Raw genomic sequence first — 23,313 nt, forward strand, 5'->3', positions numbered from 1 at the left:
ATATTTTTTTTGCAGTTTTTGAAGTGAATTTCGGAACGATGCTAGTAACAAACCAAATACCCTGAATCTAAGTAACTCAATATTCGTTATCTTGTGTATTAGTGCTCTGGTGTCTGACCATGCGCAATGTTTTACATCTGAGACTTCGGAATATTCAATCGTCTCATTCTTTTCCAGGGAAACTGTATCTTCTGCCTAGATTGTCTCACAGTAAGTGTTCTGTGTTCTCTTTTCTTCTGAATTTGAGCATCCCACGTTTTGGGCTTTTTCTTTTTTATTAGTGTCATTGTTCTGTACAAAGCAAGATAAACAAAAACTATAGATAAAATATTTAAGCTATTACATAATTCTAAGCACAAACTTAAGTTAATTTCAAACTTGTTTACTCTCCGTGTACAGTATTATCCACCATGGACCAGCTTAGTCCACGGAAGTAATGTCCACAGAGCAGAGAAAATTAGGCATTTCATTTTCATTGCTTTAGTTTTGAGGTTACAACATTGGTAGCTCTCATACATTTGAATTACATACTAATACACACGCAGAATTGGACTAAAACATTTAGTGAGTGGTTCCTACCTTAATTATTATGACCACTGAGTATAGAGGAAGAACTTTGCGAAACTCAAAATCATAATTGATATTTAACATCCACAACTCAAGATACACTGGTGAAGACAAGCTTTCGCTGTTAAACATTATGGTCTCCTTTCTCATTAATTCCAGAGACACACACTGCTGCACTCTATGAACATTTTATCGCACTGTTATAGTTGTCATATAGGGAGATTCAGTTTCCTAGGGACAAATTTTTAAATTCAATAACCCTGTTCAGTTTTTGAAAGGCCGAAATTTTTCTTGGATATAGATTTCTGATACTTTATATTATTTTTATTCGCTGAAACAGTGCATTTTTAAATAAAATTTGACAATTAACAGATCGGGTGTGGGAACAGTCCACTGAGAGACGTTATTACTGTTTGGATAGCCGAAATATACTTTAAATGAAGACATATTCAGTAACATTTTCCATAATCCCTCGCTTCTTAGTGACTTAATTTAATAATCACTTAAAAAAGTCAACATATTTTTCCTGACGTTTTTACTAGACAGTGATAATAAATAGTACCTTATTCAGAAAATGATCCATTTACAACAATGTATGTAATGGTAACGTACCTTCTGGTGAAATAGATCAGATTTGGTTTGTGGGTTCATTACTTTGACATTTGTTGCGACTATTCTATTGACTCATAGTATATATTTGTCAGGTTTGCAGCTACCTGTGAGAGGACTGTATCATCAGAATCCGACGGTGTTGCACGTGAAAAAAACGAGACTGTATATGATATTCTCAAGAATTCAGGTTCCTCAGGAAAACATGACCGCATTCATGAAGATAAGGAGGAATTGCAATTCGAAATGTCTAAAAAACTGTTCTCAAGTGCGGCAAAATTGAAGGCGGATTTACACAAACATGTAGGCAAGAAACGTTACAGATGCGATGTTTGTGGTAAGTGTTTCTCGCAGTCGAGTAATGTGAAGAGGCATGAACTCCTGCATACTGCCGAGAAACCTTTCAAATGCGATGTTTGTGCTAAGTGCTTCTCGCAATCGAGTAGTCTAAAACGTCATGAACGTCTGCATGCAGGCGAGAAACCTTTCAAATGCCATGTTTGTGGAATGTGTTTCGCGAAGTCGTGTAGTGTAAGAAGGCATGAACTCCTGCATACTGGCGAAAAATCTTTCAAATGCGATGTTTGTGGTAAACGTTTTTCAGAGTCTGGTAAGCTTAGAAGGCATGAACGTGTACACAGAAGCGAAAAACCTTTCAGATGTGATGTCTGTAGTAAGTGTTTCTCGCAGTCGAGTAGTTTAAGAAGGCATGAACTCCTGCATACTGGCGAAAAACCTTTCAAATGCGATGTTTGTGGTAAGTGTTTTTCGGATTATGGTAATCATAGAAGGCACGAACGTGTGCACACAAGCGAGAAACCTTTCAGATGTGATGTTTGTGGTATGTGTTTCTCGCTTTCGGGTAATTTGAAAAACCATGAACGCCTGCATAGAGGCGACAAACCTTTCAAATGTAATGTTTGTGGTAAGTGTTTCTTGAATTCGAGTTACCTAAAAACACATGTACGTGTGCATACAGGCGATAAACCTTTCAAATGTCATGTTTGTGGTAAGTGTTTCTCGAGTTCGAGTCACCTAAAAACACATGTACGTGTGCACACAGGCGAGAAACTTTTCAAATGTCATGTTTGTTGTAAGTGTTTTTCGCAGTCGAGTTCTCTAAGAAAACATGAACGCCTGCATAGAAGCGAGAAACCTTTTAAATGTGACCTTTGTGGTAAATGTTTCTCAGATCCGAGTGAACTAAAATGGCATGAAACTTTGCACATAGGCGAGCAACCTGTGGAAAGCGGTGATTGTGATGTTTCTTTTAGTTGAGAAGCGTAAGAAGACATGTGAACTTCTGCACATAGGCAACAAACCTTTTAAGTCCAATTTTTTTTGTAAATGCTGCTCGGCGAATAGGAGTCTGAAAATCCACGAACGCCTGTGCACAGGCGAGATACCTTTCAAATGCAATGTTTATGGTGTTTTTCGATATGTAAACTAATGAGGCATGAACACCACATTGGCGAGAAGCCTTTTAAATATAATTGTTGTCATAAGTGATTCTGATAGGTGTAGGTAATTAATTCTGTGCCTTGGGGCAAGACAGTGGTGTCATTATTAAAAATTACGAGAAATTGCAAAAGCAAAGTTTGGAAATGTCTGCGAATCATATTTGATTAAAGTTTATGTTTCAGTCCAGTTCGTGTCATTTAATGTGTTAATTATTATTTAGTTATATCTTTAAAATTAAGCAACAGCATATTTGATATATATAAACATATGTTACAGTCAGAACGCGAAATCCGTCAAAACCCGAAGTTTCTAGGAAATTCTAGTTGTAACAAATCGCTTTAGGAAATTCTATTCTTCACTTACGTAATTCAGTTACATTTAAACTATGGCTCTTTAGGAAATTCTAGCCTTTACTAATATAATTAAGTTAGATCTAGAAATAATTTATTGTTATTATTAAAAACCCGTTGTAACGATTTCAGAACGTGAAATCCGTCAGAACCCGAGGAAATTTTAGTTTTCACTTACGTAATTGAGTTACATCTAGAAATAAATTTAAAAGATCTTAGGAAATTGGTACTTGCACATGAACATTATTACTATTATCATTGTTGCTGTTCTTGTTGAAACACAAAATAGTTTTATTACAAAAATAATTATGTTATGGGATGTTGAAATACGAATAATTATGTTACTGAACTCAGTATTATTTTTTGTCTCACTTGTTGCGACAAGGCATCCTATTGCGACGTTTAGGGTTGCAGAGAATTTTCTTTTTCACAGATAAGTTCCACTTCGAAATACAATTTTTTTTTTTTTTGCAAGCACAACGGCCAAACCCTTGTCCGTTTCCGATGGCTTCTTTCTTTGCTGCAGTCCTTAGCAAAATTTCTGCATCTGGACCTGTTCTCGTGTCAAAAAAAATTTGACATACATCAAATTCAAATCTGAAAGAAAGAAAATGTTATGTACCGGGTGTTGATATTAACTACACTATCAGTTTTTAAAGTTCAATGAACCTACCTGCAATATAGTTTATTCAAAATTCCATCCCTTGTTCCAGTTTTGTACAAGTAGTCGTCATTTCTCTCAAGCACGACTCCTAAGAGGTTTCGCAAGTCAGCCTTTCCCCTGTCGACCTCTGGAATCGTATTATGATGTTACATCCTATACGAATTGGAGGATCCATTGCATCGGAAATAAGCTTCATTCTTTTCAGCTGTTTCTTTGAATGTTCTTGGGCTTCCTTTCTGGCTAGCGAGATGTTTGACGATGTACTAACTAGTATAGTATTATTTATTGTTCTTGTTCTTCCTCTTACGCTTCTCTTTTTTCCTGCTCTGCATTCATCTGTCTAATTATTGTTTCAAGTTCATCCTCTTTATACATATTTTTAATAACTCTACAGTACTAGTTTATTAAAATATTGACAAAAAATCACTCTGTATCACTGGTGAGTCCTAGTATATGCTCAATCCATTCCTGTAACACCGCACTTTTCGATGATTTAACATTTGGCATTTTCCAATTTATATTTACATAAACGTACATAAATATACGAACCGTTACCTGAGCCATTTGTAGAAATTGCACTAAAAGGCTGTCAAAGTAGACAGTCTCACAGACACAAAAAACGACTGGGTGTACATATGAAAGTCGATACGATTTGGTAGCGACTGATACTGATTTACTACAAACGAAAAATCTTGTGTATTACAGGCATGTTGTAAGAGGTTGCTTCTGACTGCATAATATGAACAAGCCATACCTCAGTCCTACCAGAATGTCTGTGATTTCATTTGTTGAAATTCATAGTTGGAGTTAGATTTTCCCACAACCTCAAGAAGTAACAATTTATGTCTTCAAAAATAAAGCACAAACACGTACTGAAATCATTACAACAATTAGTTATTTCAAGATCTAACTTGATTATATTATAAAAACTAGAATTTCCTAAAGAGACATAGTTATTTCTAGATGTAACTGAATTACGTAAGTGAAAAGTAGAATTTCGTAAGAGCTTTGTTAGAACTAGAATTGCCTAGAAACTTCGGGTTTTGACGGATTTCGCGTTCTGAATGTAGCATACATACATACATACACACACACACACACACACACACCACGCTCCATGTCTCATTGGATGTTGAGTGATCATTATAATAATAATAATAATAATAATAATAATAATAATAATAATAATGATTTATTTAACCTGGCAGAGTTAAGGCCATACGGCCTTCTCTAACACTCAACCAGGAGTAAAGACTGCGTTGCAAAAACACTACAAATTAACAAATTACACTACAATTTTACACACAAAACTGAATAAGATAATAATAATAATAAAAAATAAACAACAAATAAGAAGCAATCAGACATAATATATAACATACAGAAAGACAGAAAAAAGCATAATAATATGTGAACAGCAGGTCAAAATAAATGAGGCATACAAAAAAAAGACAATTATTCATAATAATAATAATAATAATAATAATAATAATAAAGAAGAATAGTAATAATGATAATAATAATAATAATAATAATAATACTAATAGTAGTAATAAAATAGTGCAGTACAAAGTATACAGTGAATACAATATTTCTAAGTACACACAATAAGGAAAATTAAGATTATATATAGCTCAACTTATCACATTAGAGATATAACATTATCGGAAAATATGAAAACAAAAATATAAAATAAGTTGAATATCATTAGAACATAAAAAAAATGTGAATACGTGGAAACATGCAATACAACACTTGTCATAATAGTAAGTTAGTTTGGCAACTCGTCATAAGATAATTTTCTAACTTGGATTTGAAAGAATTCAATGTTCGGCAGCCCTTGACTTCAGGCGGCAGAGAGTTCCAGTGACGAGAGGTAGCAACAGTGAAGGATGAGGAATACAGAGACGATGCGTGAAGTGGAATTTCTAGCGTGTTATCGCGTTGTGCTCGAGTATTAATATTATGATAGCGAGAGAGAGTATGAAATCGAGCGAATAAATAATAGGGGGATGATTCCCCCAAAAGTTATTTTTTGGCAAATATGATTGAGGAATTTCTTTTAAGTTGGTTATTTAATGACACTGTATCAACTACAAGTTATTTAGCACGGAATTTTTGTTAATACCACTGTTTTCGTAATTATGTTTAATAATCTGACTTTACAAGGGGCTTTATGACATAGCTATCTCTCTAGTTTGCACACAACATGAACATAGGTTACTCTCAAGGCATTGTGAGTTGAGACTAAAACTCGTGATGCACAGAAGGAATGTATGGAAGCAGGCTTTTAAGGTCATCATATTTTCCTTTCGTTATGGGCAGTAAGATGTCGCACTTCTGAGTTATGGATGCAAGTAACTGTATAGACTGTTCTCCTTGTTTTCTGAAGGGAAAATCGTGCCATGTATTAGAATCGGTGTATGAGTTTTTGAATTTCAAATTTAATGGATCAGAACGTGTTATTTGAAAAGAGCAGGCGTTCCTGAAATTAAGGATTGTTCTATCAATGGCAATATTTCTTTTTGTCACCTATTCGCAAGAGATGAAACTGCAAAGAAATCTTTTGTCTTGAAGGCGTAAGTCTGGAAATTCTGGCAGGCGTGTATGACCTGGTGGTGGGTGACATAATATGTGTGACTGTTTCATAATAGCCATTGGTTACCAGTGCCATGAAAAGAGTAATCATAGTGGCATTCTTGTTTTGACCAGCACAGTTATCGGTGTACAGGAACAAATGTTTTCCTCGACTTTAAAGTGTCTCCACAAATTTTAGTACACAAGTTGCAGTTTCATCAGCCCCTCTCTTAGTCTCATGTTCCGGCCACACAAACATATGACTTCTTCCAAATGCAAAATCATAGATTGTAGGTTCTATATGCATTGATGGTAGATTTTCTGTTTTTCCAAATACTCTGAGGCAATACGATATTTGAAGCAGATGGAAAACTGATAAAGGTTATCGCCAAATAATGTGTTTTTTTTTTTAAGCGGGTTCCATAAAGAACCTTTGCAATGAGGCGTCATGACCTAACATGGAGGTCGTGTAATAGTGCGTCACCGCTCAAAATACTAACTGAAAGTGATATGGAAACGAAGGTCGATCATCCAGTTTGTATTATTATTTGCTGTTTGTTCTGTACTACAATACGCGTACTTTTTCGGTGCTGTACAGTGTTGAATTGCATGTTAACAGCTTGCGCCATATGTACAGTAATAGTGCAAGCTATAATGGCTAGCCAGTTATCAGTAATTCAGGCCTGAAACATTATGGGATCATAAGGAGAAACCTTTTAGATTGAGTCCGTTGCCTGACGTGGACACTTCATATTGTAAATACAATGTTGTAAAACTCCCGCTTACATTCCATGTTTTATATTAGGTTAAAATAGGTTAAAATAATTTTCCTCTTCTGTGACGTCATCTCTTATTGCTTGTCAATTATGGACTCCTTCCATTGGTCTGGTATATGTATTATGTCTGATTTCTACTCACTTGTTGTTTACATTATATTATCATTATTATTATTATTATTATTATTATTATTATTATTACTTATTCAGTTTTGTGTGTAAAATTGTAGTGTACTTTGTAAATTTGTAGCGTTTTTTGTAACGCAGTTTTACTCCTGGTTCAGTGTTAGAGAAGGCTGTATGGCCTTAACTCTGCCAGGTTAAATAAATCATTATTATTATTATTATTATTATTATTATTATTATTAATTTTCTTTTCCAAAATAGCAAGTACGAGCTTATAAATTTCGCCAGATAATGCGCTTCCACCCTCGTGTATTAATTCTGCTGGAATTTTATGGATACCTGGAGACTTTGTACTTTTACATCTTTTCTATCACAATTTCGGCTTCAGAGAGTGTGGGTTCGGATATAAAAGCCTCAGCAGTTTGTATTTTCATTTCTCTTTGGCCTATGTACACTTAAGTTTTTCCCAGAATAGTTTTTCCATCAGTTCAGGATGTAATAAGAGTCTCCAAGCAAGTTACGTTTCTCATCCTTGATCAAGTTTATCATGGCTGATATCCTTTCTTAAATTCGTTTATGCCCTTATATAAATCTCAAATGTGGTTATTCTTAATAATTGTTTTTACCTCAGTCTGTTCTTCCTTCCAGTAATCTCTCTTTTTATTCCTAAGTGTACGACTTGCTTCCCGTCTTTCATTGAAATAATTGTGTCTATTCGCCTGGATTGGATCTTGTAAGAATTTCAATTTTGCCAGTTTCCTTCTTTCTACTACCTTGCAACAATCTTCATCAGACCACGGTTTCTTTTTCTTAGTTCCATAATAACCTATCCTCTGCTCAGCTGCAATTTTGATATTATCTCTAATATTTTCCCACACGCTATTAACATCTAACTCCTCAACTTCGTCGGAACTTCTTATAGCAGCAAACCTACAGTATTCGAAATTTCGACGTGATAATGCTGCTTAGTTTACTCGTATTTAAATTTCGGAATATTGAATGTACTAATGTTAACTTGTTGCTCTACTCGCTTGGCTACTGATGGTCTTTCTCTTAGGTCTGCAATTATCAAATAATGGTCAGAATTACAGTCTGCCCCCCCCCCCCAAAAGTTCGAATGTCTACTAAGTAGTATGTCTCCGTTTATCTATCAAAATGTGATTTGGTTGTGTGTCAGTTCATCTTCAGAAGTTCAAGTACCGTCATTTCCCATAACTATGGTCCAAAACGCATTATATTCTACTTAGTTCCCCAAGAGTTCGGTGTTTGCCATTTGAGGCGCCACTGTGATGGAATTATGTTCCCCATAGATGCTTCCATCTACCATTACACGTGGCAATGATATGGATCCTTAACAAAGTCAGTGTGCATCGTTCTATTGAATGTGTGAAGACAAGAAATCATTCAGTTTGTGTTTGTCTGTTTTATTAAGCTCTTCTCTGTAGAACTGGTAAGTAATAGATATATGATTGTTTGTACAATTAAACCTGGCTATGCAGTGTTTACTTTAACGTAACAATTAGACTGGCAGAGGTAAAAGAATCTGCGTGAAAAATGTTTAACCTCAAGGCTAGAAGTCAGTCCTTAACTATGTACCACAATTTTTCGTGGACCATAGTTGTATTTCATTTTGAAATATTTGTTTTAATAAAATGTGATCAATGTGATTATTTACTTCTGCAAATACGGCACCTGAGTATATTCTAAAACACCATTTAACATTATAGTCCAGTAAATAAAGAAACAAGCTGTTCCAGATCAATGGTACTAGCACGAATGATGATCCGGTAAAACGAAAACTTTAGGATAGAAGGAAAACAACCGTCCCTGTAAGTGACTATGAGAGCGATGAAATTGAATTGGATACAGATTATGATGTTTCCGGTGTTCTCTCCATATTTACGGACAGTGAGTCAGATGTGGAAAAGAAGACGAAATCTGTTAAATTAATGCTAAAGGCATATAGTTATATGGTACTTACTTATGAGTAGGAATTCTGGCCAGGGAAAGTTTTGGAAGTGAAGAACAATGGAGCTGTTTCATGTATGGTAAGAAGCGGCAATTACTGAGATGGCGAGAAATGGAAGACATTTTATTCTATAGAAAGGAAAACATAATAAAACAAATTGAAGACCCCAAATGCGTCTCGAAAAAGTCTATTTTCAATTTCAGAATTACAAGGGAAGTGGAGATTCAAAGGATCGAAATAAGCCTACTGAATGTAGTTCTCAGTATGATAAATAAACATTATCAGTGAATTTATGTGCATAATATTTTGCTGAGAATGTGTTAGTTTATTTTGATACCGTACTTTTGTTCCTTAATATACACTCACCGGCAAAAAAAAAAAAAAAACAGGGTTAACTACATTTTCTTTAAAATTTTTTAAAATTGTAGGAATTTTTTAAATAATTGTAGGTGTGCTAGGTTCATTTAGTTATTCATTTATTTTGTGATACGTAACAATATAATACTGAATACGTAATAGCCAACAATGATCTGAAAAGAAGAATCGTTCTTCTTGCAATATTGTGTCTAAACTTCTCGGACTCATTTCAAGCTAAGTTGAAGAAGTCTACAGACTGGTAAGCTCTTTTGAGGCAGTATTGGAGTATTTCATTGTATACAAATGTCACTAAATCCTACTGATTCAGCAAAAGTGGCTGCATTGATAGAAGATAGGAATAGCGTTATGTGGCTGCAGTTCTTGGGATTTCTCGATCGAACGTACGAGTGTACCATCGCTTTAGAGAGACAAGAGGTTATTCCAGGAGACCCGGTTCAGGGAGAAAACGAGTAACTTCGGCTCGTGACGACCATTTCATTGTCCTAAACACATTAAGAAATCGCCATTCCACAGCTATTGAGACCAGAAGAGCCCTCCAGAAAATAAGACAAGTTAACGTGAGTGTGAGAACTGTAAGAAGATGTCTGGAATAATGTGGGCTGAATTCCAGAAGCTCAGCTAAAGTCCCAGAATTCCTCCAGCAACATCATGTTGAACGATTACGTTTTGCTCATAGTCATGCTAATTGAAGCCTGGGGGAGTGGCGACGAGTGCTCTTCACAAATGAATCGAGATTTAGTTTACAGATGGACGTGAAAGAGTGTGGAGAAGAGAAGGAGAACGTTTTTCTTCATGTACCTTCAGTTGACGTCAGTTTGCAAGGTGGATCAGTAATGGTATGGGGTGGCATTTCGTATGAAGCTCATACAGAACTTGTTTTCATTAATGGAGGTGCTTTGACTGCTCCAAGATACATCGAAGAAGCTCTAATTTAACTTGTGGTATCATATGCTCCACTTATTGGTGAAAAAGTCCTGTTAATGCATGACAATGCTTGCCCTCATGCTACAAGAATCGTGGATGAGTTCCTTCACGACGTTGGATTGAATAGAATGACATGGCCAGCAAGAAGTCCTGATTTAAACCCTATTGAACATGTGTGGAGACTGCTAGGGAAGCGAGTTAGAAGTCGTCTAACTCCTCACAGCAACTTACAGCAACTCCGAAATGTTCTAAGGAAAGAATGGAATAGAGGCAATACCCACTATTAGGAACATCTGGGTGGCCAGAAAATCAGTTGAACATTTGGAAGAAAATTGATACAATTTGTAAGTTTTTACAACTTTTAATTATGTCCATTGTTTGGCGTTTAAAATAATAACGAAAGTGATAATAAAAAAGAGTTTTTTTTTTCTGGGAAGCAATGTTTTCTTCATTTCAAAATGGGTTTTCTGATTCTCACCTCATAAAAAAATTGAGAAACTTTAAGTGGCCCGGTGAGTGTAGTTGTTCATTATTGCAGGAAAATGACTTTCAGATTTCACTTGTTTATTTTGTGTTTGTGCAATGTGTACTAATGTAAAGAATCCATGTACTTTTAATTAATTTTTTCTATTTCTGTGCTGGATTATGTTTCTGCCCTTAAATTAGAAACTCAATGTATTGATTTACGAATAATTACAGCTCCACCTATTGTCCATTCACGCTTTCAAGCATGAATATATGAGTGGACCATAGTTGGGCAACTCAGAATACAGCTATATACAGTACCAACGCTTATTATTTTTTTTAACACTTGTAATTAAATAATTTCAAACACATTTCAATATTTATTTAATATACAGTTACAAGAGTCTGAAGCCAAAATTTCACTTAATCTGGATATATAGTACTACTGAATATACAAAGAAAAATATGAAAATTGTGGACTATAGTTAGGGAAAACTACGGTATATGTATATCCTTATGGGGGAATGTTGTACTTTGGACAATTTTATTAAATTTTTTGATGTGGCAAAGTGGACTAACCCAACTCCTTCTTTAGCATTGAAATCTCCAATAAAATATTCGTTGATATCTACGTAATTGATCAAAAGCATGATCTAATTCCTCATAGAACTATTCTTTATATGATCGACTTTCTCTTCTGTAGGAGCGTGAGAATTTATAAGTACGATATCGCACCATCTACTCTTAAGGGGACATTTATGTGAGTTTTAAGTCTTTTACAATTTTCATCCAAAATTTATGAATTGTAAACTACATAAACATGGCTACAATACTATTATCTGTATAAAATTTGGTGCCATTAGGACTAATAGTTTTGAAATATTTTTTAAAATGTATTTGATATTGACGTCACTGAAAAGGCTCTTTGCGTCACAATTTTTAGTTCATATTAGCTCAAAAGCTTCAAAATAGTCATGGGAACATAAATTATTTCACCATAGTGTCCCCTTAGATACTAAATACGATAATCTGCACTGATAAATTCGATCTTTTTTTTATTGGTCTGTTTTGACGTGTGTATGTAGGCATGCCGAGGGGGGATAGGTGCGAGCCGATGGAAGTACTGTGTCTTCCAAGAAGATGAACAAATGAGGACATCGCTATGGAAATAAGGACCGTGGCAAGAGAAAAATTCTAAGCTAATGAAGCTCGCAATATATGTTTACAAATGAAATAATAATAACGTGCGATACAAGACATGCATTCACATGCAATGGAACAAACTAAAGTCGTAATATAACTATCACAACGCAAGACTGATACTATCGATGTCATTTCTCTTCCGACTGTACTCTTGAATATCATTCAAGTTATCTCGTGACCTTTCCTGTCGCCCGCTCTTCCTTATCGCAGTGTTTGATTCGCATTCCTTCCATCTGTATTCCGTGCTTGTGAGACCTATAGCATAAGCACAGCAGCGCAATGCACACAGTGAGCAAAGAACTTGAACTGTCTCAGCTGGTGAGCAGTTTAGGCTGGTATTCATAGTCGACACTTTATATCACTACTTTGCAAAGTGACACTTTTGACGAAAGTTGCTGTTTCATATTAGTGGTATTCATAGACGATTGAAGAAGTGCACTTCACAAAGTGTCACTTTACGCCAGCAAAGTGTAGAGTTACAATTTGGTTGGTAATAGAAGTCCCACAATGCCTTTCAAAACAAGTGAACAAACAATAACAAATTAATGACGTATAACCTACAAATTACAATGCTTGTGATTTGAATTGGGAGTCTATTGATCGCGCGAGGAAGAAAATATATATTTAAAGTTGTTTTATTTCAGTTTCTAGTTTTTGTTGCTGATAGTTTAGATTATTTCAGTCAGCTCAGACATATAACATTTTATTAAATAGTTAGTGATACTGCTGGTGAAATTAGGTTAGGTTTTGTACAGTACATAACTGATCCATTAATTTATATAGTTAGATTAGGTTCTGTACATATATTTTTCATTGATTTATGTCGCTAAGTTAGATTTTGTATGTATCCGTTCCACTGATTTATACAGTTCGGTTAGATTTTGTAGCCTACATATCTTCTATTAGTTTATATAGTTAGGTTATGTTGGACTGAGTAGGTTAAGATATATATATATATATATATATATATATATATATATATATATATCTTAACCTACTCAGTCCAACATAACCTATATATATATATATATATATATATATATATATAAAATCATTAAATTTATATTGTTAGGTTAGGTTTTATACGTATATGCTTCATTGACATATTGTGTTATTTCCGTTATTTTCATTTTTGTCTTTTTCGTGAATAGTGAATAGAAGTAAAAAAAGATTGAGATGAACACATTACTACTGCTATTATTATTATTATTATTATTATTATTATTATTATTATCCAACAACTACTTTTAACAAAATAATCTGCCCTCAATGAGGGTGACCATAAAGATCCAGAATAAAAGCACTACAGAAATAATTTATTAATACTACTACTACTACTACTACTACTACTACTACTACTACTACTACTACTACTACTATTTTCTCTATCTCGTTTCCATTATTGCCTGTTCTTCAGGAATATTTTGAATGCCAAATGTTTCTACAATGCAAAACAAAATAGGCCTAATAGTATGAGATCTCTTTTCATGGTGAGGTTATGACTGCACATGAACTAGAGACAGTAGATGTATTGCTTACCGGCGTGAAAATATATATTACCGGTATCAAAACAGTAATGATTATATCAACATCAAGATAAATCTTATCTTAAAATACAGGTAGTCAACAAAAATCAAAACCATTTTAAACCCAATATAATTATGGAATCTGCTTAGAAGGCAGGCACGTGAGGTCTCTCAATGCTAATTTAAGATAATTATGCCTACATTAGATTGAAGTTAGTTTAATATTATTTAAGTTAAAAAATTCGTTTCAGTAATAAAAAATAGGTTATATAGGCATATCTACCTACATATCACTTCATCGAATTGAGGTTATAAATATACGAATGTTACTACAGAAATACCTGAACTATAATATTATATATAGTAATGTATGGTACATATCTGTAGCACAGAATTTTAATGCAGTCAATAACTGTATTATTGGAGGCACTGGCAAACGTCTATTATTCGTTTTTGTCAACCAGTCATCGAAAATATAAGCAATCTCAATAAGTTTCTTTATCAAATCGGAACAGTTTTTTTTTTTAAATTCTATATCATTATAAAATTCCACGGGATTGTCTTTAGGCCTATCTCTAATTTGTACATTGTCCACTAATTGTGCCATCTCTTCCGCACGTTCTAATAATTCGACAACTTCCAAGACGTCCACCATTTTTATACAAAGTGCCACTTTCGGCTCAAAGTGTGGTCGGAACTACACTTTCATCCAAAGTGTTCCTTTGCACCAAAGTGTCGACTGTGCAACGGAAAAGTCATACTTTGCGTCTTCCAAAGGACACTTTACTCGAAAGTGTCGACTATGAATACCAAGCCTTAATCTTCGAACTGTGATCACTGTTTAAAGAGCTGGAGCTCAGTACAGAGGTCACTGCTCACAGTTCGGGGGCGTAATTGTTCCCAGTTTTGTCACAAGATGGCATAAGCACAGCAGCGCAACGCACGTTGTGAATAAAGAACTGTCTCAGCTGATGAGCAGTTTATCCCCGAACTGTGATCATTGTTTAAATAGCTGTTTAATCACAGGTGTGATCGTGATTTTCGATCACCTTGATAAAATCACAGGTCAGTGATTTTCCACTCATCTTTATCCACACACATTCCGCCTGCATTCCTATCTATTTCTCCCTTGTGAATTATGTCTGGTCATAGTGGAAAAATTTATTTCATCCTTTGCACACGCCTATAAAAATTGGACAACAGAAAGACGTATATATTTGAGACTTTTATGCTGTGCTATGTTATGCTATGGTATTGCTTTGCATTATCGTTGAATTGCTAGTAGGCCTGTAACATGTCGGCGGTTAATGTCTTTTTGCCAATTTCAGTCTTCAATAAATCTTCAGCTTTGTTAGTAAGGTAAATAATGTAACATCCCTAGTATCAACATGCTCATCTGTGCTCGTTTATGTCTGTACTACGGAAGTGTGGAATAATTATTTCGCATGCTAGTAAGTCCTAATAGCTAGCCGACATATTGCATGTCAAATTGAGTTTCTTACTATTGTCTTTTTCAGTCGTGAAGGGGGAGATCAAGGTAGGAACATGAGGTCAATCCCCTGGCAATAGAAAGAAGTACTAACGCAGATATAGAACAGTAGAAACTTCTGAGGTAGCTTATATTCCGAGTAATTACTAAGTTAACCCCTTACCGCATGGGTCAGTCTTGCACACATCGGTTTAATATTCAAATAACTTAAGTAGTTTTTTTCTCAACTCATGTCACATATGGTCAAATCCAATTCTTGACAGTGTGTCATATCTGTCCCAGTATGCAGTTTGAAATATTATATGCTTATATTATAAATTATATGAATATAAAACCAGTATGTGCCATATATGTCCCAGAATGCGATAAGGGGTTAATTAACTTGCTATTTTTTTTAACACATCGCTTATGACAATATTGTTTAGCTTGTGGCTCACAAAACAGGAGTATATATTGTAAATTTATTTTGTCACAACAATGTAATTTATTCGTCACACAATAACTCCTTTCTACAATTCGCCTTAAACGCTCTCGTCAACAATTGGATTTTCACTCAACACAGTATTCGTTATAGCACTCCACTGACGGCAATGACAATTTACTTGGACTATTACGAACAACAATGAACTGTTTATCTTAACTCATATTTACAAAGCACTATTTACAAATCAGAACTGTCAGTTCTCAGTTCTTCCAGCTCAGTCACTCGAGTTCACAGAATCTCGAACCACAGACCTTCAGAGACAGTTCACTGTACTCGAACTCAGGTCCCTCCAACTGCGGTCCACTGCACTCGAACTCAGGTCCTCGGATGCTGACAACAGTTGCGGACGCACACTCGAGTCGAACTCCGGTACACAAGACTGGCTTGCTTGCTCTGGCTTAGTCACTGACTGGCTGATTAATCAACTGAAAACTACTACTCGAGTTCGCTGGCGTTTCTTCTTTTATAATCGCAGCGACGTAGCCTCGAAAGTTCCACGCGTCTCCAGAGATGGCACTCCAGAAAAATCCAGAGCCCTCTCCTCTCTACCAGCACCAGATGCGCGCGCACTCTCGTCGCGTTGACGTAATACACCCCCCTCTCTTTTCTCCACCGCGCGCCGTCACTCAGTGTTCCGTGGAGTCTGTGCGATCTGCTTTCTTGCGGGACGCTGGTCGTGAGTTCGAATCTCACGTCGCTGTCACAATATATAAAACATAAATCGAAATATCGTGTAAATCATATAAGCAATTTTTGTTATGTTTATGGTTAGTTAACTTTGAAAGCACACAGGCGAATTTTTACTACACTAGTGAAAAGAGCTTACGTGTGTTATTTTGATTGAAAAATAGAGAACAGGAACTGGGCCCCTGAAATCTGTTGTGCTCCACATAATTCTGTTAACTGGTTGGCTGAAAGGATCTTGTCATATACCTTTTCCAATTGCAACGATATGCTGGGAACCTAAGGATCATTTAACAGAGTGTTACTTTCTACGAACCACAGATCAGAAGATTACAGAGACCTTGTCAGCAAGTTGATTCAGAACTATAACGCGATGGGATGGTGTAATATATCTCTCAAAATAACTTCTTGGCTTCTCATCTATTTTTTCCCCTGAAAACCTTCGTGGGGAGCGTTTTCTTCAGGATTTTTCTGAAAAAGAAAGGTGCTACCAGGAAAAATGGAATATTCAGATATTCTGGCATTGTACTGCTGGACCTCAAAAGAGGTATTTCTCAATCCAAGTATAGTTTAAAATCGATTTCACACACGTGTTCGATAAATAAACATGATTTTAGTAAAATGTTACGAGGTATTATCACAACAAAAGTTTGAATTATATTTCACCTAATTACTGAAAAACCTTGGATGATAGAAAAATTTTGAAAACAGATTTGAAATCAGCACAAAAATACTATAAGGATCACCCATTCGTTATCTTTTAATAAAAAAGATGTTTAATTTTGTTGACCAGTGTAATTACTTCATCTCTAATATGCTCCAGGATTCTAGTTTCACAGACTCCTTTCCATATATCTAAAAATGAATATATATGTATAAAAAAAACAGACTTTTTCGTACACTGCTTAAAATATGTCTCCCAGAAATTGAGAAAAACATTAACTTAAGACAACCAGAAACCTACAGTAAGCTACAGGGTAAGGTATTATTTAAATTTGTAATTGATGCAAGGAATATTGTATGAATATGGGAAGCTCAAGTTATCCAGTACTGGTAAAAGAGAAATTGGCCTCGAACAAAATGTAATTGTTATGCTTACTTCTCCTGTATCTGACATTGTGAATTATTGATCAATTAATATGCAGTTTTAAATACTTCAGCACCCAGGGAAGAAAAGGAATAAGGTGACCAAAATAAGTTTGTAGAACTGAGAATACTGTATACAAATGAGTGTATGCGCTCTCATGTACTAACATTATTAAGTACTGCACCTGCAATAGCTGCTCTGCTCTAATTGAATCTCATGGTTTTCATTTTTGGGAAAATAGTGCACTGTAACTGTACCACTTGTAAGTTTCACTCATCTGCGCAGAACAATATTGGTACCAAATTTTTCTGAACCTTGAGATTTCAAAGTTTTCAACCCATTGCCTCTAGGTCTATAAACTACACTTCAGCAGTAGTGATAGTATATTACTAAATGATCCATCTTCCTTGTAGCACATACCTGCACAAACAGCGCTCAACGAGTGAGCGCGCTCCATCGGAGCGGGAGAGCCGTGTTTACTGCTCGCCGAAATGGAGAGGAAGATATATCAGGATGACACAGACTTGCTATAGGTAGAGGAGAGGGAAACGACCACTCAGCTATGTAGTAGAGTGCAGTGTGTAAGCCTATTCTCAGTAACTGTTTCACGTTGCTTATCTATTGCAGTATGGAGGAATCTAAAAGGCGGAACATAACATTTAATATTTAACGATTTACAGCTCAAACTTATTGATCTTCAATGTGACCTAAGGGCTAAAGATCGTTTGAATAATACTACTAGCCTGGTTGAGTTTTACAAGACTAAACATTAGCAATAATATCCACGACTAAACAGGCCGGCTGTGAAAATGATTGCTATGTTTGGCTCAACATTTATATTTGTGAGCAACTGTTTTCTATAATCAACTTTAATAAAGGCAGACATCAAACATCTGTAACTGATGTTTCAGTACGATCAGTAGGCTACTGACCCTTTCAGTTGCCAACAGCATAAAACCTTGTTTTGATGTACTGATAAATAAAAATCGAACAAAATGATATTGTACATGTAAGTGGCTATAGAATTTATATTATTTCTGTAAAACAAATATTTCTTTATTAATTAATAATAGTCCAAGATAGTTTTCCAAACATTGAACGGCAATTCATATCATAAACACTCGTAATAGTACTTCCTTTTGTGTATATTTTCTACTAGATCACCCCTTCTTCCACTCTACCCTTATACAGAGCGCAGCTAATATCCGCATTCCGCTCATGAGCTGTGAGTCGGCTTGGAGAGCGCAAACCTTGTGCAGGCCTGTTATAGCATTTCCCCGTTGTCTTACATATTGACTTTGTCGCTCTTCCTTCAGTTTCTTTCCAGGGGTTTTAAATTCTGCAGGGAAAAAACAATTAAATTACATGCATGTTTTTCAGCTAAAATCATCGCAATACAATAATACTTCACAAACGCAAGTCTATTTATGAACATGAATTCAACACATCATTAATAAAAGAAAGAACAATATGTATATCAATAATCACAAAAATAAAGGTAACCTAACTTATCGCCGAAATTATTGAATTTCTTCAAAAATCTCTCCTTCTTTTATAATACACTGGCTGTGAATATCTTTCAGATGTCTTTTTAAACTGAAATGACGAGCGAAGACTTTGCCACAAAGCGTACAGTTAAAATATTACTTTTACTTATAGCAATATCCTGTGTGGGTTCCATTTTGCATGTTCTTTTGATTACATTCAAATAAAGGCGCCTTCACAGGTATTGCATGTGTACTTGAAAACATACAAGTTACGAAATGATGCGTCAAGGAGGCCATGACTTAGAGAGTATATGTACAACGATCATAACAAGGAGATGTGCGAACGAGCTGTCCCGATCCAGTCCTTGCGTGAGATGCCACGTCTTTACCAGCAAAACACGAGGAAAATCAATAATCGAGTCCTGTGAAGTAAACAAATGTGGTTCAAATCAGGACACATGCGCAATCTGCGCGCATTTCGTTATTATTATTGGGACAAACACTTGCCACAAATATCACAATTGAAAGATTTCTCGCCCGTGTGAAGGCGTCCATGAGAATTTAGGCCACTCGTATGAAACAAATGCTACAGACATCACAGGCAAAGCTTTCTCACCAGTATGCTGACGTTCATGACTTTTTAGGTTATTCGATGCCAAGAAATCCTAATCAAAAGTATCACATTCGTAAGGTTTGTCACCCGTATGCACGAGTATATGCCTTTTTAGAATATTCCAATGCGTTAAAAGCAATCCACAAACATCACATCTGAAAGGTTTCTAGCCTAAGTGCAGGCTTTCATGAGTATTTAGATTTCTCAATGTAGACAAATCCTTACCATAAACCTCACTTTTTCAAGATGTCACTTGGATGCACGAGTTTATGCCTTTTTAGATTATTCGAAAGCGCGAAACATTTGAAAGGATTCCAGCCTGTGTGCAGGCGTTCATGAGCTTTTAGGTTCCTTACTGTAGAGAAATCCTTACCTTAAATATCATTCTTTCAAGATCTCTTGCCTGTATGCAAGAGTTTATGCCTTTTTAGTCTGTACGATTACGGAAATAGTTTCCACAAACATCACACTTGAAAGGCCTCTAGCCTGTGTGAAGCTATTCGTGAGTTTTTAGGTTCCTCAATGTAGAGAAATCCTTACCATATACATCACTTTTTCAAGATCTCTCGCCTGTATGCACGAGCTTATGCCTTTTTAGTCTATAAGATAGCGAAAAACACTTATCACAAACGTCACAATTGAAAGGTTTCTCGCCTGTGTGCACTCGTTTATGATATCTTAGCCTAATCGATTGCGAGAAACGCTTTCCACAAACATCACACTTGAAAGGTTTCTCGCCAGTATGCACTAGTTTATGACATTTTAAGGTATCAAACTGCGTAAAACACAATCCACAATCATCGCACGTGAAAGGTTTTTCGCCTGTGTGCACGCGTTCATGCGCTTTTAGGTTACTCCATTTCGAGAACTGCTTACCACAATAATTACATTTCCAAGATTTATCGTCTGTATGCACGAGTTTATGACTCTTTAGATACTTCAAAAGCTTCAAACGCATTCCACAAACATCACACTTGAAAGGTTTCTCGTCTGTGTGTACGACTTTATGGTTTCTTAGGCTAGTCGAATGAGAGAAACGCATTGCACAAACATCACACTTAAAAGGTTTCTCGCCTGTGTGGACTCGTTCATGAGTTTTTAGGTGACTCGACGTCGAGAAATTCTTACCACAAACATCACATATCCAAGATTTCTCGCCTGTATGCAACAGTTTATGCCGTTTTAGGCTATTCGAATGAGAGAAACGCATTGCACAAACTTCACACTTGAAAGGTTTCTCGCCTGTGTGCTGGCGTTCATGAGTTTTTTTGTTACCTAACTTTGAAAAACACTTACTACAAAAATCGCATTTGAAAGGTCTCTTGCCTACGTCCTTGGGTAAAAGTCCACTCAATTTTGTCGAATTCGAGGAACATGTTTTAGACAATTCAAATTCGAATTGCTTCTCATTTTCACGAGTCCGCGTAGGTTCTCCCCATGACGCTGAATTCTTGGGAATCTCACACACAGTCTCGTTCCCTTCAAGTGCAATATCGTCGAATTCTGATGATACAGTCCTCTCATTGGTAGCTGCAATCCTGAAGGAAATAAACTATCAGCCTATAAAATAGTCGCGACAAGTATATATCCAATTATTGAATATTCAGATCCAAACAAACCTATTTCACAAAGAGATGTAGTACTATTAGAAATGTATCCTTGTAAATAATTTATTAATAATTTTGGAAGTATCAAAATTGTCTAAAGAATTTGGTCTTTGCCAGTACAACATATTACATAGGGATCACACCACGTTAGTCAACGTTTAGTTGAATTTTCTTTTTAATAAACTTGTCTGTCCAAAGCAAACTTTTTCGACACGAGTGTGCTATTTTCTGCGATTGTTTCGAAATTCGGGATTGCAAATGTGTTATAATTTTTTCTATGCCTTATACTTTTCATGTACGCGATGTTTATAGTTTAACTTTATCACTTCAAATTTTGGAAAATTTGGAGAGGAATACCATTGATTCCATTTCATACTAAGCAGTATCATGAGAAAATTTGTATTGGTATTGTCTCTAACTTTGTGATTATTGTTTTGCGAACATTAAACTAGTAACATTTCTTTCAAAGTTTTGCAACAGTCCACACCTGTGAGGTATAGGCTAGCTCGTCTGGTCGCGAAACCAGGTGACCCGGGTTCGAATCCCGGTCGGAGCAAGTTACCAGTTCCAGGGTCTTCCCTCAACCCAATATTAACAAATGCTGGATAATTATTAGTGTTGGACCCCAGACTCATTTCAACGGCATTATCATCTTCACTTCATTCAGACGCTAAATAAACTGAGATGTTGATACAGCATCGTAAAATAACCTACTAAGAAAAAGTTCTGCAACAATGTAACTTAAAAGGGAGCGCTTCTGAACAGGGGCAGTGGCATTTCCCCTAAGGTTAGAGCACAGTTTAAGTGTGTCTGTATTCATCGAAAAAATGTCATATAAACATGCGTCCTATTCTCAATATTTTCTAGCTCCTAATTTTCGATTAATACACGCACCTAAACTGGGCTCTAACCTTCGAGGAAATGCCGCTGCCCCCATTCGGAAGTGCGTCCATTTAAAATTCTAAAGGAATATAGGCCTAGCAAATATTTTTTCTTTCCCTAATGATAAGTATATTCGCACTCAATGACATAAAAGCATAAAATGACTCAATTGAGAGAAGTATGTCAGATAACGCTATTATTGAATGCATTATATTTGGCGAGCAGCTTTCGCTACTACGTGGATGATGTTATTTCCAAGTTATTATCAGAACCAAACACTAGAATTTTGATATAAAAGTCTGGCCGTGTGCAAAAGCAAATACATATCATACTCAAAACATGCAAGGATACACAGGAGGAAAACCAGATGTGTCTTCAGAGAATAGACAAGAACCAAGGAAGAAGAATTGTCCTATATGTTATTATTAGCTGTCTAGGTAACGGACGAAGGTAACAACAGACAATCTCTCCACAAACTGTAATTTGATAGAGAACATATTAGCTCAAAACCTAGCCATCAGTGGCGAGGAAAAAAAAGTTGAAATACCTAACTGTACACAATAGGGAAAGGGAGAGAATATTTTTTCCTTTTCCTTTTGGAGCCATAGTCATTTGACTGACATTCTATAATAAAAAAAAATGTGTTGTGCTATTGCCATCAAAGCACCATGACAAGTCTTGTTCATAGCAAGGCAACAAATTCAGGACACAAAAATTACACGACTACAACAAAACCAAAGACAGAGTGGATACTGTGGACAAATGGCTAGAGAGTACACAACTTGTGAGGTGGTCTGTACGACTCTTCTTCCGGTCGAGGTGGGTTCCTCCAAGTTGGTGACCAGGGGGGTGCAATAGTGGCTCTCGTGCTCGTCTTATCGCCCATTTTTCGACTTACCACCATCAAGCACTTTTCATTCTCTCGTCCTATTCATCACTATATACCTCTCTGCTGGCCACCAATGCATGCGGAATGCTCACCACATCATCACAGTCATTTTCACCTTTCCATCCCCCCTGTTAGTTCTTTGCCACGTCCGCCTACATGACGGGATTTGTTACGAATGAATGGTGAGGCACGTACTTCTTTCTCTTCTACATATTTATTTTCATTTTTAGGTTAAGGTTCTTAGGTTTATAACTCCCGTCTCAGCAGCGGTGATCTTTCCTATCTCCGTGGTCCTGTCCCATGGTTTCGAGAGGGACTTCCGAATTGTGTGGCCTGAAAGGGTGCCCTGCAACGAAGCAATAGTGGACCCTTCATACTGCCCCTCTATGCAAGTTTAGGTGCTGAGCCCGGACCAGAGGTCAAGTACACACATGTAGAACCCCAAAGGGGGCCCGGTGCGATTTAAACGTCCTGGTGACCGACTCTGCTCACCGGA

General features: G+C 36.1%; 2 protein-coding genes across 15 annotated transcripts in view; one reads left to right on the forward strand and one right to left on the reverse strand.

Annotated features, from left to right (window-relative positions):
• The window catches only part of LOC138691322 (uncharacterized), a 259,737-nt gene that overhangs the window by 204,900 nt on the left and 31,524 nt on the right, over positions 1-23,313 (reverse strand). For 3 of the 6 annotated variants that reach the window (XR_011329821.1, XR_011329820.1, XR_011329822.1), the window contains 2 exons: positions 19,813-20,977; positions 18,543-18,678 (listed from right to left, as the gene is read on the reverse strand). The exons of 2 other annotated variants lie outside the window; for them this stretch is intronic. Coding sequence is in view for 1 of the 4 variants with exons in the window: in XM_069813206.1 (XP_069669307.1) it covers positions 18,672-18,678 (7 nt within the window). In the remaining 3 variants the exon portion in view is untranslated. Of the gene's footprint in view, positions 1-18,539; positions 18,679-19,812; positions 20,978-23,313 lie in introns of those variants that run through there. One more of the 6 variants, XM_069813206.1, reaches the window with a different exon arrangement.
• LOC138691317 (zinc finger protein ZFP2-like) overlaps positions 1-23,313 on the forward strand; it is a 499,579-nt gene that overhangs the window by 38,391 nt on the left and 437,875 nt on the right. For 2 of the 9 annotated variants that reach the window (XM_069813186.1, XM_069813185.1), the window contains exon 5: positions 1,272-11,113. The exons of 3 other annotated variants lie outside the window; for them this stretch is intronic. In XM_069813186.1, the coding sequence (XP_069669287.1) occupies positions 1,272-2,454 (1,183 nt within the window). In that variant the 3' untranslated portion in view covers positions 2,455-11,113. Of the gene's footprint in view, positions 1-1,257; positions 11,114-17,752; positions 17,891-23,313 lie in introns of those variants that run through there. 4 more of the 9 variants (XM_069813184.1, XM_069813183.1, XM_069813188.1 and 1 more) reach the window with 4 other exon arrangements.

The sequence above is a fragment of the Periplaneta americana genome, chromosome 16, assembly GCF_040183065.1.
Source record: "Periplaneta americana isolate PAMFEO1 chromosome 16, P.americana_PAMFEO1_priV1, whole genome shotgun sequence".
NCBI classification, from domain to species: Eukaryota; Metazoa; Arthropoda; class Insecta; order Blattodea; family Blattidae; genus Periplaneta; species Periplaneta americana.